At 41.4% G+C, this 20,209-nt stretch overlaps 1 protein-coding gene across 2 annotated transcripts; it reads left to right on the forward strand.

Moving 5' to 3' along the window:
* The first annotated feature begins 494 nt into the window (after positions 1–494).
* On the forward strand, positions 495–20,209 carry nipbla (NIPBL cohesin loading factor a). 2 transcript variants are annotated; one of them, XM_053869695.1, is made up of 49 exons: positions 495–863; positions 3,028–3,097; positions 3,606–3,752; positions 4,002–4,167; positions 5,175–5,275; positions 5,352–5,460; positions 5,621–5,784; positions 5,935–6,083; positions 6,392–6,482; positions 6,633–6,833; positions 6,907–7,155; positions 7,242–7,417; positions 7,921–8,134; positions 8,224–8,394; positions 8,484–8,657; positions 9,318–9,479; positions 9,565–9,668; positions 9,741–9,827; positions 9,917–10,148; positions 10,266–10,417; positions 10,502–10,582; positions 10,658–10,758; positions 10,863–10,992; positions 11,080–11,162; positions 11,309–11,441; positions 11,548–11,691; positions 11,774–11,860; positions 12,066–12,286; positions 12,368–12,470; positions 12,837–12,935; positions 13,064–13,210; positions 13,316–13,450; positions 13,517–13,615; positions 13,711–13,764; positions 13,830–13,938; positions 14,019–14,149; positions 14,370–14,510; positions 14,581–14,674; positions 14,765–14,919; positions 15,070–15,160; positions 15,268–15,441; positions 15,765–15,955; positions 16,138–16,245; positions 17,071–17,271; positions 17,472–17,618; positions 17,705–18,054; positions 18,146–18,320; positions 18,631–18,828; positions 18,924–20,209. In XM_053869695.1, the coding sequence occupies exons 3-49, from the start codon at positions 3,689–3,691 to the stop codon at positions 19,284–19,286; spliced, it is 7,011 nt and encodes a 2,336-aa protein (XP_053725670.1). In that variant the 5' UTR covers positions 495–863; positions 3,028–3,097; positions 3,606–3,688; the 3' UTR covers positions 19,287–20,209. The 2 variants fall into 2 exon arrangements, with proteins under 2 accessions (XP_053725670.1, XP_053725671.1); XM_053869696.1 differs by having other exon boundaries at positions 5,935–5,990.

Genomic DNA, 20,209 nt, shown 5'->3' on the forward strand with positions numbered 1-20,209 from the left:
AGTAGTTATGGAAAGTAGGGGATAGGTGGTAATAGTGGAGAAAATACAGCATTGTGAACAACAACGATGATGATTTGAGAGATGAAGAAAGATGTCTTCAGTGGATCACCTGTAAAACACCTGTAAAAAAAACAAACAATGTAATTCACTATGACTGGTGCGTGGTGACATCATGATATACAAATGAAATTAATTCATTTATTTCCATCCAGAAGTTTGGCCTACACTGAAGATTTTTCTCGACAACACTACACCTTTATCCAGTCATTTTCAATATGTAACGTTTGGAAACGGTGATAACATCGTTGAATATTTGATTGAAAAAAAAAATGGCGCCTAAAGGGTTAACCATGTAAATCGGATATAAAGAATTGACAGTACCGTGCGTTGCATTGTAGTCCAGGTACAAACGTGTCAAACAGCACTCTCCGCAGGCTGGACTGCGAAACGTCGCCTGGCATTTTGTTTGGCGCCGATGGAGGGAGTCACTCCTGAGATCTTTGGTCAATCAGTCGGCAGAACTTCCGGTCGGCATTTTGTTCTACGAGAGGAGAGCCTCTTGATCAGCGCAACAATCGTCATATTTCTCATATACTGTCGAAATTTGGAGTCTACCTTGTTTATATCAGCGTGGTGCAACTGAAACGACAACGGAGGAATGTTTCCCATAAACGAATGTGAAAATATTCACCCGTGAGTGACGGAAGAAGAACGAATCAGTCCGACCCGGATTATTGTTGATAGCTTAGCAGGCTAGCCCAGCAGCTAGCTGGCAAGTTCCTTCTGGAGGAGAGAAGAAAGGGTGAGCTAGAGGCACAAACCAGGCTTAAACATTCCCCTCCCTTTGGGCGCAACATCCGAAGGTAAATGCATCTACGCCTAATTGTCTGTATTGAACCAACTGCGGAAGGTTTCAGCAGAATAAGAAGACGGAACGTCGTTTTCGAGCCCGAGCGCCGTTAGCGGAAGCTAACCAGCCTTGCCCCGCTGAAGCGTTCGGCCTCAGCGGGATGTCATTACTCGAGCCCGAGGATCGGGCCGTTCCCTTGGAAAACTCCAGTAGTGGCTTTACAGCCTCACTGTTGTTTTCATTAAAGCAAATGCAGATTGAATCCGAGCTCTTGTCTTGGGTTTCGCGTTCTGGAAGTCACCAATCCCCACTATCGGTTCTGGTAGATGCTAAATAATAACAGTCTGAGCTAGTTAGCATAACTAGCACTACGTGAAAACACGTCTAGTTTTGCAGCTAACGACAGTTGCTCATTACAGCTTTGCGAGAAACTTGTGAAGACAAGCGCCACACTCCGGGCCGTGCGTTTGTACGAAATTGTTGACACATCGTTATTTGTGTTGTACTTATGCCGAGACATTGAACATGTTGTTATGGACGGTTCTGCATTCTTCTGATGTGTTTGGCTTGTTTTGGTTCACGGAGCGCCGAACTTCGTGGAAACGCGGCCGTCTTATTTGCATTTAAGCTCCATGCATATGTCATCATTCAACTCATGTGATGACTTACAGCCGCGTACAGTACAAGTTGTTGGTTCTGCAAACGATGTCTGGGTGATGCAGACCCCCGCTAGTTCTGCCACCTCCGTGCATCTGTTCCTTTGTGCTGCCTCCAGCCTGTCAGTCTCACAGCTGTCAGTGTAACCCCTGCAAACTGTAAGATGAGCTCGTAGAAAAGACATGCTTCAGTTGCACCAGCTAAAGTGCTGTTTACATCTGCCAAATTGCATGAAGAGAAACGAGCGCGACTCTGTGTTTGAAGTTTAGATTTTCATTGAGATTAGCTTTCTTTGCTTATTTGGATGCTTATTTGGATATCAGTCTGTTGAATGCTTTGGATGAGTTCTATTTTATATCTGCGTTTGAACCTTTTTTTTGCCTTTGGTGTTCTCACTTAGTTATGTTTCACTGTACGGTTTCTGACGGGTCTTCAGACATTTTCAATTGTCACACAAGATAGACGTTTTTCATACATGATAATGTTTTGAACGTACCATAACTGTCTTTTGTCATAATATATATTTGTATATATACTGGTCAGTGTAAAAATGAGTATTGAATTGTTCTTTCTCTGCAAACGTCGATGGCGAGAGGTGGTGCAGGCCTGAGATGTAATCTTTCCAGTTTATGCTGCCCCAGGTGCTGCTCGGAGCTGGACATTCCCAGAGCAACTTACTTAGGAGGTGTCCTAACAGAATCCCAGAATCCTCAGATCTTAGAACTATTTTAGATGAGATGGTGTGACAAGCAGTTATTTCCTGATTTTCTTACAAACATCTTACGCCATCCCAAAGCTAGATCTTCTTCATCACCTGGTGGAAATTTGTTTTTCGATGATCTTGATTTGTCACTACCGTCAGCCCATGAGGGTTGGGCAGAGAGACCATTGCCTATTCCTCAGTGAATTTCCTGCAGTCCACCTGTCGATGTCTCCCAGAAAGCAATCTAATGCCTCATCAAAGTTTTGTAATAACAACACCTAAGTAAAATTAAATGAAGTTGTACGAGAGGAAACATAAACAGATGATAGGTACAAGTCCTTGTATGAACATTCACCTACCCATTTTAGAAGAGGTTATACAGCACCTGAACTTAAGTTTAGTGGCTTGATCAGTTTAGGTTACTGAATTATTATATGATGGGAAAAACCTGCCTCAAATCTACTGAAAACACTCAAGTGCTGCATGTAAACTACAATGCAAAGTGTCTGTAGCCAATATGAAAGATTCTGCTCATGAGGTTTCACAGCTACTGGAAGGAGTTGCTCATGCACCTTGCACTATGTCACACTTTTGTTGATGGAGAAGGGCATGCCCCTTATTTCCCCATTTTGCCCATTGTAAAAGTGAAATATTCTTTCCCCAGTTTTTTTCCTGTGAGTAGTCCTGTAAAGCCTGTAATTATTTGCAATTCATATGACCTTGAAGAGTGTTGACCGTTGAGTGAACTTGAATAGTTATGTGTAAACTGTATATACTTTTTCTCATCTCACTCTTAAGTTTTGTGATCTTTCAACAGGTTGTAGGTGTAAGACTTCTTGTTTGGAAATGTCAGTGAGTCCACCTGCTGCACATAATTCTTTGATAAGGTATTTAGCTTTTTTTAATCATTGCATATAGCCATATCTCTCTTTCTCACTCCAGTGTTGTCTTCTGATCATAACAATGAAATAGGTCGGATTTTAATCCAGTGGTGATGAACATTTCTTGTGGTAGATATTACTGTATATGAGAAATGAATTTTGTAATTTAGAACATTTTGGTGACCACTTTTAGATCCAATATAATGTGCTCAAAACATGAGAACGAGAATGTAATTTCAGAGGAGCTTCTCCAACATCAGCTGTTTCATCTAGCTTCATTCCACATGTACTGCATTTTCATTTTTTTTAATAAAACAGCCAATGTTAAGTTACATAATAGTATTAGAAATTTAATAGAAAAACTTCTGCAACCTGTGTGCTGAATTTCCTATTATAATCTTATGGATTTTTTTAATGTAATGTCATGATATTATTCATTTTAATTTCTATTTCTGTAATTTTGTCCCTTACAAATCAATATGTGTTAAGTTTTTCCGATCCTCTTGTCCCGTAGGTGTCAGGAGATGTGAGGACGGGTGTCACCCATCGACCCCTGATCTACCTGTGTATCTACACACCCCTACCCCCACCTTCAGCATGAATGGGGATATGCCTCATGTTCCCATCACTACTCTTGCTGGGATCGCAAGCCTCACAGACTGTGAGTGTTCTCCTAAAAGTGAAAATTGTACTAAACCAATTGCTTGATTCTTGTCTCATGTCCCATCAATCTCTAAAACAATTAAGTTCTTCACACTTTTTTCTCCCTTTGTGTATTTTATGCTCAGTAATTATATGTTTTCATAATAGAGTATAATTTGCTCAAAACAGTGATAGTATGAACAGCTCAAAATGTTTTAACTGTTGAAAAAGAAATTATTTTTCCTTATGTCCTTTTGCCTTCTTTCAGTGTTGAACCAGCTGCCTCTTCCCTCCCCTCTTCCGGCCACCACCACTAAGAGTCTTCTGTACAATGGGAGAATTGCAGAGGAAGTTACCTGTCTGCTGGGCTGTCGAGATGAAAGTCTGGCTTCCCAGTTAGCGCATGGTCTGAACCAGGTCTCCACAGAGCACATGTGAGTTTGTGATGGTTTCTCGTGCATTCCATTTAATATTGAAATAATAGTCCTGACAGGTATGAGATATTAGTTACCTTAGCAACTGCCAGTTACACTCTTATAGGACATTTAAGTCACATTTTAGAACAGTGTTTCATCATGTTCATAATGTGAATAAACCATGATACTTATAATCTTTCTGTTTTTGGTATACTATGTTTGGACATGGCTGTTTGCTTTGTGAGGTTGGTAAATGGAAGAAAACAAACCTCGTACTAATTTGGAATATCAAGTGCCGTAATTTCCAGACTATTAACCGCACATGATAATAGGTCACATCCACTAAAATTAAGAAGATTTTGTACACACAAAAACTCCAGCGGCGCAGTCTGCTCCTTTGAGAGGTCAGTGTTCACCGTGTTCCCACAAAAAAATGCGCACAGATGCGTGGCGTCACTTCAGTCACAGTTTTGAAAATAATGTCCAGCAACAAGACTGCGACAATATAATTTGACTCGTCACTGCAGACCAATGACATCCCAGGTGTTTCATTGACATTAAAGCTCTCAATGCACTATTTTCATCTGTGTGTATTCTGGCACTTCCTTCACTGGTCCGTAGCCCCCCCCCCTACACAGCCTTACTCTATTCCAGCTGCGCCGGTGCTCTTGGAGAACGGCTGTGGTGGCGAAGCAGCAGAAACACTGGCGCAGTGGCAGAAAGTACCCAGTACATCTGGGTAAAAACAGCTCATCATGGAGTGCTTTAATGTCAATAAAAGGCCTGTGATGTGGGTCTGATGTGACGAAGCTCAAAATATCTCGCTGGTACAAAGCTCGTTTCCCCATAAAAATTAATGTGTTTGTGGCATCGTTGTGTAAGTGCTTGGGTTCGGACCATTTGAAAAAAGTAGCGTCTTATTGTCCGTAAATTACACTATACAGCCTGATATGTTTTCGCTCAACTGTCTTGGTTTTAGATCAGTATAATAGGACGAAGGTGCACAACATATTTTTGTCTTCCAGAGAGCTAAAGGACAACCTGGGGAGTGATGAGCCAGAGGGAGATGCTCCACTGCTGCTACAGACCATGCTGGCCAGAAACCCTAGCATCTTCAGGGAGAAAAGTATGTACATTCTGCTCATTTTGTTTTATGCTACAGATTTTCACTAACCTTTTGTGCATGTCTTTACTTTTTGCAGATGTTATGCAGCAGCCAATGGTACAGCAGTATAAAATCACCCCAAATTCCATGCATAGCCCAGCCCAGTCTGCTAACTTCCAGCCAGCAATCTCTCCAAATCCATCAAGGTGTGTTAAGTAGAACATAAATGCAAATAAGAATGGGGGGGCAGCTACAGTCCTTGGCTCTCAGAGCTACCTAGAAATTGAAATATTTTTCTTTGTTTGAAGTTTTCCCTTTCAACTCTTGATGTATTCTTACTATTCTGGTTTTTTTTGCCTGTTTTAGCCGATTTGTCGGTCCCCAGACTGGTTCCAGCAGTCGATACATGGGTCAGCAGAACAGCCCAGTCCCCAGTCCCTACACTCCTCAAAGCCCTGCCCCTGGTTACATTCAGCAGTACCCTCATCAACAACCACCCAGTTATAACCAACATCAACAGATACAACAAGGTGATGCGCTTGTTTTCACATTTATTAATTTAACTGTCAACCTAAAATAACAATTCCAATTGGTGACCTCCATGGATCGGGTCATGGTATGAAATTATGTTGTCAACATACTGAAAAATATTGAATCTTTTTTTTTCTTTTCTTTTAAAGTGTCAGTGGCTAGCCCGATGGTTCCAGGCAGCATTCGAAATATCCATGACGGCAAGGTACTGGGCCAGATGGCAAATACAGCCAACCACAACTCAGACAGACATGGCGCGGAGGACTACATGAGCATTGTTCACAGACTAGGCAACGAGGTACAATAAGAGTAGCAAAAGGGAATCAATTACTTTATCATTCTCGGAGGCCAGGTAGAAATACAGTAGTTGAAATGTAGAAATGATTTGAGTTGTGCAGAGGTGTTAGTCAGAAATATAATATGTTTACTAAGTTAACTGACACATCGTCATTGTACATGAGTTGAAAAATAAACGAACGCCAGGGCTGAACAATGTTTGGAGAAGAATATAAAGCCACATTTGTCACACGTTGGAATTATAATACTGCTTTGCATTTTGGAGGGGCCCCCAACATTTATCTCATATATTATGTATGTGTTGTGCAGGACGGTGATCCAGCCATGAGGAATCCTTCTTTTCCTCTAAGGTCTCCACAGTCAGGCTGCTCTCCAGCAGGGAGTGATGGAACGCCCAAATGTAAGACACTGTGCTGTAGAATGGCAAACTCGAAATTTAATGATTTTGGTTTCACGATGTGATTTTGTGTTTGCTATATATATACTGTATATATATATTCTGTTTGAAGAACCAAAACAAACGCTTTATTCTAAATGTTCCTCCTTACAGCTGGTTCACGGCCGCCGCTGATTTTGCAGTCACCTCCTCCCTATGAAAGAGGACCTGACCAGAAGCATCAGCTCCAACAGAGAAAGAAAACCCCCACTGTGAAAGAAGAGAAAGACATGTACGACATTGTGAGCTCACCAAATAAGGACTCAACCAAACTTACCCTCAAGCTGTCAAGGGTGAAGTCAAATGAGTCTCCAGGTAAAATTTGGATTTGATTTTAAAAAAGCTTTTTATACCCATTTTATTTCATTTGATGATGCAAATATTGCAGGTGGAGATGTGACTGGCATAGAACAGAACTCTGACAATATGGACGTTGAACTTGGCTTCCAGCAAGTACCAGTTCTTCAGCAAAACCTTGGAGTACGGTTACAGCAAATCTCCCAGCAAGCTGGTGGAGCTGGATTTCAACATCCAAGTTCTCCTTATGATGAGGCAGAGCTTGATGCTTTGGCTGAAATTGAAAGGATAGAAAGGGAGGCGGCTAGTGAGAAATGCTCTAAGGAGGTCCAGGACAAAGGTATGAAACTAGTGCTTAGATATTTGATGTTTTTTATTTGTTCCCCCAAATATAACAGATTGTATGTACTTGTCTTTATTTTACAGATAAACCTCTGAAGAAGAGGAAGCAAGACTCATTTCCCCTGGAGCCTGGAGCAGGAGGACCTGGTGGACCCACAGGTGCCCCTGGTAGTGGGTCGACTGGAGGTGGAAATGCTGGCAAACTGACTCCGCAAGAGGCCACGGCAGCTGGAAATGGTGCCAGTCGTCCTCCCCACATGGTGAGTGTCGTGCATCAGCATGCTGGCTGAGCTTACTGCCCTCTCCTCCCCAGTTTGGCTGTGTGTATACCGACCCTTGAATCCTTGAAGGTTCTAATACAACCATGCATTTGAAACTTGATGGCTGACCAAATGTCATCAAGAACAGAGTTGATAATGACACCAGGAAAGAAAATCAAATGTCTACAAAGGAGAGTAGTGATGAAAGATCTGAAAGGCAGGCAACAGTATCAAATGCCTCAAACCAAGGACAACAAGCCCAACACAGGGAATGTGAATCTGATTGAGACAGATCACATTGGAGCCTGGCAGGTGCCTTAAAGCAACAACTGAAAAAACTCAGACAGGGTGTGCAGCTTCAGTTAGTGGTCCTAGCTTAAGATGCTTTCCATGCTATTCATAGGATAAACAAAATCATTTTCTTTGTATGTTGATGTTTCTTTGAAATTGAAATTTCTTGAAGCCCATAACTTGCACCCTGAGTCTCTTTCCTTGCATTTCAGATGAAATTTGATGCGGAAGAGAGTGGTCAAACAGAAAACTCAATCTGGAACCAGCCAAAGGTCAAACTGGAGAGGCTGGGTTTGGTGGAGGACTTTGAGAAGAGACCAAAACCAGTGGTGGTTCTGAAGAAGCTTTCAGTCGACCAGATCCACAGAATTATTCGACACAGCAAGTCAGGAAAAAATAGATTTTCTTCTGGAAAGTCTGGCAAAAGTAAGAATTTGGTGTCTAGTGTATTTCGCCCAAGAGAACTGGGCCTCATTTTCATGTTATCACCACTGCTAACCCTATTCAACGATTAGGTGGAATGGATCCAGCTGTTTTGGATGAGCTTCCTCCAGAGTTGCTGGCTGAGATCGAGTCGACCATGCCGCTTTGTGAACGCGTTAAGATGAACAAGAGGAAACGAATCTCTGTCAATGAGAAACCTAAATATGCCGAAGTCAGCTCAGATGATGAGGCAAATGGTGAATGTGAGTTGAGTTTTTTGAATGTCGATGTGACGCTATATATTTTGTTTGACTATTTTGTGACACACTTTTCTTCGTCTCGTCGTCGACAGCTGCTCGAAAGCGTCAGCGGCGAGACAAAGATAAGACCTGGGACTGTGAGGAGAGGGAACGTAGGGGCTCTGGCGAGCATCGAAAAAGTGGGCATCGAGATGGCAGAAGAGGATCTGGTAGTCGATACCGCGACTCTTCAGATGAAGGCTCACCTCCACCGAGCATGAGTGAAGGTTTGTTGTTATCTCACAATCACAAAATATCTTGAATTTTTGACTTCATTGGTGTTGACTTGACCGTTCAAGGGTTGAAAAGCATTAAGTCATTTTGGCTTGTGATAGAATATGTACCATCAATTTGAAGACAATGTTTTTGTCCTGGACGTTGGGTATTATTAAGTGTGAGTGTTAAAATGGCTGGATGAGTCAATCTTTTGCTGCTTTCACACTGTAGAAACCAAGAACTAAATTGAACAGTTTGATGAGCCTTTTTATCTCTAGTTTTGTTTTGTTTTTGTCTGTTGTTACCACTGTGGGCCAGCTATACAAAATTATTCCTGAAAGTTAAATCCGAAATCTAAAAAGGGTCCCGCAGAAGTAATTCTCACATCGTTCAGCGCCAAGATATTTCATTGTTTAAAAAATATTTCACTCTTCAGCCACTTGAGGGAGACTCCCTGCAACATCTTGTTGAGGTAACAATTTGTTGCAGTGAACGGAAATATAAATACACCAAAATAAAAGCTTCATCTCAAGAGACTAAAGAAAGAATATATAAGCAGTGGCACCTAATCTTCCATGTGTTGCATACATGGAAATTCTATATATGTATTATTGTGTAATAGAAGCTCCTGTTTCAAACTTCATTTAATGGTTCATACTTTTAATTCTCAGTTGCCAGAAAAATGAAAATGAAGGAGAAGCAGAAGAAACGGAAGGCTTACGAACCCAAGCTCACTCAGGAAGAGCTGATGGACTCATCAACGTTTAAGCGCTTTGTGGCAAGCATTGACAGCATTCTGGAGAATCTGGAGGATGTTGATTTCACTACCATGGGTAATGAAACTGTTATGATTTTAATGTAAAGCTTTTCCTGTGGTGCTTTACTAATTTTGTGTGTATGCTTGTGCTGGCTTTTTAGGTGATGACGATGAAATACCTCAGGAATTGCTGCTGGGAAAACATCAGTTGAATGAGCTGAGCAGCGAATCTGCCAAAATCAAGGCCATGGGAATATCTAGCAGGGTATATTGCAATCTACATTGAACTATACTGGTGTGTGTTGCGAGTGTATAATGAATGTTGCCTTGTCTCCAGATCTCGTCAGAAAAGCTGGTGAAGTTGCAGAACATTCTTGAAAAAAATATTCTGGATGGATCCAAGCTTTCAACACTGATCAATAACGTACGCTGCATGTGTTTTTTCACCACGACCAATTTAAGCCAGCAGGTCTCATATTTTTAAATTACGATTTCTTTTTGTTTGGCCCTCAGGACCATGATGGCGAAGAAGAGGAGAGGCTATGGAGAGACCTCATAATGGAGAGAGTCACAAAATCTGCCGACTCCTGCCTTACTGCGCTGAACATAATGACTTCATCCCACATGCCTAAGGCTGTGTACATCGAGGATGTTATCGAGCGTGTCCTACAGTACACAAAGTTTCATCTTCAGAACACATTGTATCCACAGTATGACCCCGTCTACAGGGTTGACCCTCACGGAGGTGAGAACGCTTTGGCTTTAGCCAATTGTGTAGCGAGTAATTCAATTTGTAAACAAGCACTCCTAATTTTTAGACTAGAAAATAATGACTCATCTTTGGCCAATTTACTTTCTGTAGGTGGACTGTTGAGCTCTAAGGCAAAACGTGCGAAATGCTCCACACACAAGCAACGTGTGATCGTCATGTTGTACAACAAAGTGTGTGACATTGTGAGCAATATTGCAGAGCTTCTGGAGATCCAGCTTCTTACAGATACCACTATCCTCCAGGTAAATTTTCCTTTCCACTGATCCGGTATTGTCTTTAGCTTTCATTGTCAACTGAGTCACATTTGCCTTTGTTTGCTCTTAAAGGTTTCATCTATGGGAATCACACCCTTCTTTGTGGAAAATGTCAGTGAACTGCAACTGTGCGCTATTAAGCTAGTAACAGCAGTAAGTTTTAACTTTCTAAACTGAAACGTATCATTTGGATGTATCCTCATGAGGCTGCATACTTTTTTCCCCAAGGTGTTCTCACGTTATGAGAAGCATCGACAGCTGATTTTGGAGGAGATCTTCACATCCTTAGCCAGACTGCCGACCAGTAAACGCTCCCTCAGGAACTTCAGGTATTTCGCTTTTTTTCCTTCTCTTATTTGGATGGTTGTCTGAAAAGAACAAAGTAATTTGTCGCATTACATCGCTCACTGATGTTGTGATGTGATCATTTTAGGTTGAACAGCTCAGACCAGGATGGAGAACCAATGTACATTCAAATGGTGACAGCTCTGGTGCTGCAGCTCATCCAGTGTGTTGTTCATCTTCCTAACGACAAAGACTCTTTTGAGGAATATGACAGCAAGGTATGAAGAACATGCTAACACGCAGGTATTAGTTCCTCGCAGTGCATCCCTGCATTTGAACAATCATACAACGTCTTTTTTCCCCAGGTGGACCAAGATGTATTGATCACAAACTCCTATGAGACAGCAATGAGAACAGCTCAGAACTTCCTCTCCGTCTTCCTCAAAAAGTACGACTTGTTTTCCTTGTTATTGTTGGCTGGTTATATTTAATGATTCAAAGTGGGAAATTACAATTTCAATTTTTGGTTTTTAACATTGTTGCCGTTGTACTTATTTGTCATGTATCGCTTATAATGTGCTGTTTCCCATGAAGGTGCGGTAGCAAGCAGGGAGAAGAAGATTACAGACCGTTGTTTGAGAACTTTGTCCAGGACCTGCTCTCAACTGTGAATAAGCCAGAGTGGCCTGCTGCAGAGCTGCTGCTCAGTCTGCTGGGTAGACTCCTGGTAAGGCTCTCTGAATATTCAGGATTTTGGGACAGTGGTGTCACAGTCTCATTACAAGTAATATCCTTGATTTTCCATTTGTTTTTGCCCAATTTCTGACAAACAGGTGCACCAGTTCAGTAATAAGCAGACAGAAATGGCTCTTAGAGTGGCGTCTCTAGACTACTTGGGTACAGTCGCCGCCCGCTTGAGAAAGGATGCAGTCACCAGCAAGATGGACCAGAAATCTATTGATCGCATTCTACAAGAGGTTAAAAGACATCCCAAAATGGAGACTTTTGATACTCATTGATGTATTTCCTTTCTAATTTTTGTCTTCATGAATTGTGTAGTCTCCAGGTACTGATGAAACGCAGCAGTTGCAAAAAGCTCTCCTAGATTACCTGGAAGAAAATGCTGAAACAGACGCTTCACTTGTGGTGAGTTTTCTTAATAATAACAATAACAACAACCATAATAATAATAATAATAATAATGTATCAGACAATCTTGAATTTCTATGACTGATTTGATTTCAAATCAATTATTTGAAGATAACTTGGTGATATATAGCATATCATATTTTACATTCAGAAACGTTTGTTGGTTTATGTCCTAATTGGAGCATTTGTTTTCTTGGGACAGTTTGCAAGAAAATTTTACATTGCCCAGTGGTTCCGGGATTCCACAACAGAGGCAGAGAAGTCCATGAGGAATCCGAATCCTAAGGATGAGGATTCGTCTGATGGGCCACAACATGCGAAGGAGGTGGAAACGACCGGTGAAATCATGCAGAGGGCTGAGAAGCGCAAGAAATTCCTTCGCAACATTATTAAGACTACTCCCTCTCATTTCGCCACACTAAAGTAAATAGTCCAGTGATGGTACATAAGAAGTGAATTTGACTTGATTTTTAATCCTTCTTTCGACCTTTCCCTGTCTTCCAGAATGAACTCTGACACTGTGGACTACGAGGACTCCTGTCTGATTGTGCGTTATTTGGCCTCTATGAGGCCGTTTGCCCAGAGCTTTGATATTTATTTAACACAGGTAATCATTTTATTGTTACTATGAGAAATAAGAATGTTTTTGAATTCCACAGCATTTTGTAGGCAAATCTTAGTTTGTCCAAATAGTTGTGTGTCGGCCACTTCCCAGGCACATACGTCATATCTCTAGTCCAGGTTTTCAACGCCTTTCATAGATTCCATTTTTGCCCATGGCAACACTCTCTCTCAAGGAGAAAACTGCTACTCTGAGATAAAGAGCACTGTACTACCACATATTTCCTCATTACATTGATAAATAGCAATGAGCACTGTCAGTAGTGTTGTGCACATTGTAACAATATACTTCACTTTTTAGTGAAAGTCCTTCATTAATCAAGATGTTATGATGACACTTGTATACTTACAGATCTTGCGAGTCCTTGGAGAAAGTGCCATTGCTGTTCGGACTAAAGCCATGAAATGTCTATCTGAGGTGGTGGCAGTGGACCCCAGCATACTTGCACGGGTATGTGTTATTTAGATGGGTATACAAGTAGTTAATTTAAGAACTTTCTTTCCATCCATTATATTCACTGTTTCAATTTGTGAAAACCTTACTTACATGTTCACACTAAAACCTGTCCATTCCTTCAGTCCGACATGCAGCGTGGAGTCCATGGTCGTCTGATGGACAACTCCACCAGTGTGAGAGAGGCAGCTGTTGAGCTGCTGGGCAGATTTGTGCTCAGCAGACCCCAACTCACTGAGCAGTACTACGACATGCTCATTGAGAGAATACTGGTTGGTAACACACTGCACTGATCAAAAAATGACAAACCAGATAGCTTAGTCAGATTTCTCTCATGGTTGTTGAATATTTTTTCTCACCGTACCTAATCTTTTTAGGACACAGGCATCAGTGTGAGAAAACGGGTAATAAAAATACTGAGAGACATCTGTTTGGAGCAGCCAACTTTTAGTAAGATAACTGAGATGTGCGTCAGAATGATCCGCAGAGTCAATGATGAGGAAGGCATCAAGGTATGTCTGAATGCTTTATTTTTATTCAATTTATATCCCTTACATATATGCTTTTTACTTTACTAGAAACTGGTCAATGAGACATTCCAGAAGTTGTGGTTTACACCTACTCCTGCCCACGACAAGGAGACGATGACCAGAAAGATCCTAAACATCACTGATGTGGTAAGGATTTTTTGTCTTGAAATTACATCAATAATCCAACCAGATCTGTATTGCAGTTTTGTTTTACCTTCATTTCTCAATCATTTGTTTCAAAGGTTGCAGCATGCAAAGACACTGGCTATGACTGGTTTGAACAGCTTCTTCAAAATGTACGTCTTTTTTTTTTTGTCGTGTGAGATATTTTTCTAAACTCAATTATTTCTCCCTTGTGAAGCTTCTGAAGTCTGAGGAGGATGCTTCATACAAGCCTGCCAAAAAAGCTTGTGTTCAGCTGGTTGACAATCTGGTGGAGCACATCCTTAAGTATGAGGAGTCTCTTGCAGGTGAGTAATGAAATGTATCAACAGGTATTTTTGGATTGCAAATTCCTTACGCCTCTTGTTTGTTCCTTTTTTCTTGGTAGAGAACAAAGGTGTAAACTCAACACGGTTAGTGGCCTGCATCACCACATTGTACCTGTTCAGCAAGATCCGGGCCCAGCTTATGGTCAAGCATGCCATGACCTTGCAACCGTACCTGACCACCAAGTGCAACGTAAGTAGCCTGCTTTCTGTTCTGTTCTGTCTGCTTGTTTTCATGTGCATTTCTCTTAATGGTATTGAATACTTTCCAGATTCCAGGGAGTATGGGGCAAATTGTTTTAATGGTGTCGCAGGCTGCTGGATTGAAACGAGATGTGCTTCTGTATTGGTTTTTTCTGTTGTCTGCTTGAATTATGAAGTCTGATCAGTAACTTTGTTCCTTTTCTCTGCAGACTGCCAACGACTTCCTGGTCATTTGTAATGTGGCAAAGATCTTGGAACTCGTGGTGCCACTCATGGAACACCCCAGCGAGACGTTCCTTGCAACAATTGAGGAAGACCTTATGAAACTCATCATTAAATACGGCATGACCGTAAGTGGCAATGTTTTGGTTCATTCTTGTATCTCTATCTTATTAACGTTGATATTCTCTTTTCCTTAAGGTGGTCCAGCACTGTGTTAGCTGTCTTGGAGCTGTTGTAAACAAAGTGACACATAACTACAAGTTTGTGTGGGCCTGTTTCAGCAAATTCTATGGTGAGTTATATGTCCATGCAGTGCAGGTCCTCAGCAGAGTTGGGCCCACTTCCTCATGCTGGCTTATATTTTTGTTTGTTCATCTTTCAGGTACACTTGACAAGCTGAAGACTCAGCATCAGGAAGATCCTAACAGCACAGCGTTGGTAGCCAATAAACGTTTTCTGCTGCGCTCGCTCTTCACAGTCGGTGCTCTAGGTCGGCACTTTGATTTTGACCTGGAGGATTTCAAGGGCCCCACCAAGGTAAGAGTGAAAGCCTCCCATTGGAATCAGCACGGATTTGTTTTAGTGGTGGATGTTTGTACAATGCTTTTTTTGCTTTTTTTTTTTTTTTTTTTGCTCAATGATTTTTTTTTACATGCCTCCCTTTAATGGTTTACTATTAAATTCCAGGCTGTGATCAAGGAGAAAGTTTTGGAGCTGCTGCTCTACTTCACCAAACATGTGGATGAAGAAGTTAAGACCAAAGCCATCATCGGCCTAGGCAAGCACAGTTCCAGTGTTTGATTCAAATTAAAATGTGCACTGTGGTTTTCTTAATTAATAATGTGATTCTGATTCTTAATTAATCTTGTTTGTCTCTTTCCTCAGGCTTCCTTGTAATTATGCACCCCAGCCAAATGTTTGTACCAGAAGTAAAGAGCTTGTACAATGGCATCCTGGCTGATGCCTCCTCTTCCATCAACCTTAAAATCCAGATCCTCAAAAACCTTCAGACATATCTCCAGGAGGAGGACACCCGGATGCAAGAAGCAGACAGAGAATGTATGCTGCAGTTGTTGACAATTATTGTTTTATGAAATTCTTTGTAGCTCATTTCTCATGCTGAACGATGCAAGACAAAGGAAAAGGAACAATTACAAAGTTAATGGACACACAGAGGAAAGGTTGCCAGTTACACAGTATCTGAAGATATGAAAATGTTTGTTCAACTTCACACATCAACACCAGAGAGGTTGAATAAAGTAGAGGGTACTAATGACAGTTTTATGGAGCATTGAGGGCACATGGAGGAAATTGTTTTTAATGTATAGATTTTTTTTTAATATGAAATCTGCAAATGGAAAATTGCCTTTCTCTCTATACAGGGAAGAAAATGTCCAAACAGGAGGATCTGAAAGAGATGGGTGACATCTCCTCTGGAATGAGCAGCTCCATCATGCAGCTTTATTTAAAACAAGTGCTGGAGGCCTTTTTCCATACCCAGTCCAATGTACGGCACTTTGCCCTCAGTGTCATAGCTCTCACACTCAATCAGGGTCTCATTCATCCTGTGCAGGTAAGCAACATTTGTCACTGCACAGTATTTAAGTGGTGTGTTCCCTGAAGCTCCTAGCTTTTCCATAATTTCTGGATTAACTTATAATAGATCTATTTCAATGTTTGGACTTCTATTTTGGGTTCCAAGTCAGTGTGCTATCAACTGTGTGTCTAAATCATCCTCTTGCAAATTCTGTGCAGTGTGTGCCCTACCTCATCGCAATGGGAACAGATCCAGAGCCCACTATGAGGAACAAAGCTGACCAGCAACTGGTAGAAATTGACAAGAAGTACACAGGATTCATTCATGTGAGTTTGTTGTTTTTCTATAGTATATACAACTTTTCCACAATTCCATTTGAATTAAGGGTTTTGTTTATTTTTAATTGTGATGATGGGAATTTGTTACATTGTACTTAAAAGTTCAATGTAACACTTTACTGTTCAATGCAGTCTCCACTTGCTGAGTTAAATGGAGCATTTGATCATTTTAATAAAGTTTAAAGCAATATCTGGGATCAGACACTGTATAAAACAATGAACAGAGATCAAGGGAGGTGACAATAGTGAGTCCATGTTTGGTGCATTGGGTGAAGACCACCACCATATTGTGACAGAAGATTTCCTGCAAGGCTGAGTGGGAAGCTTCATAGGATGCCTCCCATGAGAGTATTTCTGTGGAATTGCCAGAGATGAACATTCTAGAGAGTTTCCGGGAGGGACAAGAGTAGAAATCATTGTATAATTAGGACAGCTGGTGTAGAGACAAGGTGGAGGACCCCAAACTCAGAATGTTTCGACACATGGAGAGGAAGAATTTCTTTTGAGGAATGTTGAAGATGCCAGGTTAAAGGAGACGTGAACGGTTACCAATGAGGTTCATGGACGTATCATTTGAGGTCCATCGCATGCACAATCAGACATTCCAGACTTGATGCAGTGGGTGGAGCGGATCATATGCAGTCCCTATTCTAGTTTTTGAAATGATAATACGTGGTGATGGTCTCATCTGAGTTGAGCAACAGAATGAAGCTTAACTGACATTTCTATTACTTACTTTCAGCAGTAGAAATCTGTTTTGATGGTCCTTCTCGTCTTGTCTAATGGAAAGTTTTCATCTTTGTGCGTTGGCAGATGAAAGCTGTTGCAGGGATGAAGATGTCGTACAATTTGCAACAGGCCATTCATTTCTCTCGCAAGAACATCATCAGAGGTTTCAGAACAGAGGAGACCAATTCGGCACTGTGCTCCCACCTCTACACCATGATTCGGACCAACAGGCAGCACAGAAGGGCTTTCCTCGTCTCACTGCTGAACCTCTTTGATGACAGTGCTGTGAGTAACCCATCTCTGCACAGAACACCAGTTGTGCTGGCATCTCAGTCGTGACTGGGATATTCTCAACTCAAATCATGCAAGCATCCATGTAAACTGTACAATAAGAAATGCCTAGAGTACTGAGTGCCCAAATAAGAGTTAAAGTAAGACGGTCACAGCTGAACTCTCACCTTCATTTTTCTCTCTTTTTTTAACAGAGGACAGAGGTGAATATGCTGCTATTTATAGCAGATAACCTGTCCTGCTTCCCGTACCAGAGTCAGGAGGAGCCTCTCTTCATCATGCACCACATCGACATCTGCCTATCCGTCTCTGGTAGCAACCTCCTACAAACATTTAGAGAGGTGAGATATGCTTGATCCATAAATGTATGACACAAACATATGTCTCTTTCATGTGTTAATCACTCAATATTTTCTCGCCTTATCAGCTCCTCCTGAAAGAACCAAGACGGAAAGAAAAGAAGGTGAAAAAGGAGTGGAAACAAATGTCAGAAGGGGAAGATGAAGAAGAGAAGATGAACTATGACTCACCTAGAAGTGAAGGAGAAAATGGCAATGAAGACGAGGATTCGGTACGGCAGCCCAAAAAGGCCAAAAAGGAGAGCTCAGAGTCAGAATCTGACCTCGACGATTTAGATGTGGATGACGTTGAGAAAGTCATGAGGCTAGTCCCTGAAAATGATCCGGGACTTTTGGACTTTGCTAATGCTGTTCAAGGGATCTTATTGCTGCTTGTGCTCAAACAGCATCTGAAGAACCAGTACGGATTCTCTGATGGGTGAGACCTTGCTGCATAAATCATGTATACGTTTTGAAAATGAAGTGGCAGCCCTTCATTCTACCATTTGCTTTTGATTTTTCCTCAACAGTAAAATCCAGAAATACTCGCCGACTGAATCAGCCAAGGTATACGATAAAGCAGTGAACAGAAAAAGCAATGCCACCTTTAATCCACGTCAAACTCTGGACTACATCTCAAACAACATGGCTCGGGCAACGCTGACCGATGATGTCAAGCGGCGGATAGTGAGACAGTACCTTGACGTGAGTAAAGTTTAAGTACTTGTCAACATTTGTTTGTGCTTTGCTCAGCACTGCTCCTAATTTGTTTCAATTAATAATTGTTAAAACATGCATGCTCAGATTTCTGGACTGCTTTTCTTGATGACACTGCAGAAGGGAAAAGAATTGACTTCTAAGTTGTTGTTGTTCTTTGGCAACACATTTAGCTGTCTTTATTTCCATGGTTCAGTTGAGTGACCATGCAGAAGCTTTCCACTTTTATGCTTGAATTCACCTCTGAATGCTTTGAACCAGATTGGCTATGTAACGTTGTTACATTTTCCCCTCACAGTTCAAGGTTCTGATGGAACATCTTGATCCGGACGAGGAGGACGAGGAAGGGGAGGCGTCTGCAAGTGCCAACATGAGAAACAAAGCCATAAATGCTCTACTTGGAGGATCTGGGCCCCTATCAGGACCCAGTCCCCGCAATCAGGCGGGACCAGAGACGGACGATGATGACAGTGAAGGCGAGGACAGAACCCCCGGGGTAAGAGACTAGACGCCTCACAATGCCATGTTCATATCCCAATAAATGTTACAGCCTGAAATGTAATTCCCCTTTCCACTGTGTTCACTATCTAGTCCTCAAAAAAGTCAAGGCGGACAGTTGACCCCTCAGATCCTGGCCGTATGAGCGAGACTCTGGAGGTGATGGATTTGATCGCCCTTTGCTGTCCCAAATACAAGGACCGGCCTCAAATCGCTCGGATCGTCCAGAAGACTTCCAGTGGCTATAGCATTCATTGGATGGCTGGCTCCTACTCGGGGCCCTGGGCAGAGGCCAAGAAACGCGATGGACGCAAGCTGGTGCCTTGGGTGGACACTATCAAAGAGTCGGACATCATTTATAAAAAGATTGCCTTGACCAGCAACCACAAACTAAGCAACAAATTAGTACAGACTTTACGCTCCCTGTATGCAGCACAGGAAGGAGGGGCAAGCTAATGGCTCCTGTTTCTTATTCTTTTTTTTTCTTTGTTTATTTTGACCCCCCTTTCTACTTTTAAAACCATGGTCCTGCTCCTGCATCTCCTCCTCAACCCGCCTCCTCAGACAACACAGCCAAACTTCACTGGATTCCTCCTACTCTCCTCCCTTTCTTCGTTTTGTAAGAAAATTTGTGAGCAAGAATATTTGACACTACATTATTTTACATAAGTTATTCTTGCAAAAATGAAAAGACTTCTTATATTAGAGGGGATTGTTCCTGGTTTGTTTGTATACAAATGCAGAGGAAAGAATCCAGGAGGCATTAAAGGAATAATTCTCCCGTGTTATTCCTGAGAAGCTATCACGAAAGAGACCCGGGGGGAAATGTTTTGTCAACATTGTTGTGGGAGCTCCTTCGCTGTTGTGCAGCAGATTCTAGTCCTCATTTCTACTCCCACTGTAAGATAGTTTAACACAACGGAAAATAAAAATGTTTATATATCTGAAGACAAAAAACTGTAAAAAAAAAAAAAAAAAAAAAAGGAAAAAAAGAATAAACCTAAAGTGAATGTTGGAAATTAGTCTTTTTGATGTTCTTATTAAAGTGTTTTTGAAGTTTAATATACTTCTAGCACCCTGTTTTTTTCCCTCATTTTAGCTTTTAGATATTTGAACGAAAAAGAAGAAAATAGGAAAAAAAAGCTATTTTTTAAACTTTTGTTGACTTTTACTTGTCCATGCTGTTCAATGACAGAGTACTCTGGATATAATTTATTCTATTTCAAAAAAACGCATGCAGTATATGTGGCCTATTGCAGGAGGATATTTTGTAAATGTCGATTTTGATGTATTAGGTCACCCTAGTTATAAGAGGAAAGGGGATTCATAACCTTTTTGGTGGAACAAATACTGCAATAAATTTTCTACTTCTCTTTGTT

Source organism: Synchiropus splendidus, chromosome 7 (genome assembly GCF_027744825.2).
Source record: "Synchiropus splendidus isolate RoL2022-P1 chromosome 7, RoL_Sspl_1.0, whole genome shotgun sequence".
NCBI classification, from domain to species: Eukaryota; Metazoa; Chordata; class Actinopteri; order Syngnathiformes; family Callionymidae; genus Synchiropus; species Synchiropus splendidus.

Coding starts and splice junctions, on each gene's coding strand:
- nipbla (XM_053869695.1), top strand. CDS start 3,689: ATGAATGGGGATATGCCTCATGTTCCCATCACTACTCTTGCTGGGATC. Junction 10,418..10,501: donor CAGATACCACTATCCTCCAG/GTAAATTTTCCT, acceptor TTGCTCTTAAAG/GTTTCATCTATGGGAATCAC. Junction 10,583..10,657: donor CTATTAAGCTAGTAACAGCA/GTAAGTTTTAAC, acceptor TTTTTCCCCAAG/GTGTTCTCACGTTATGAGAA.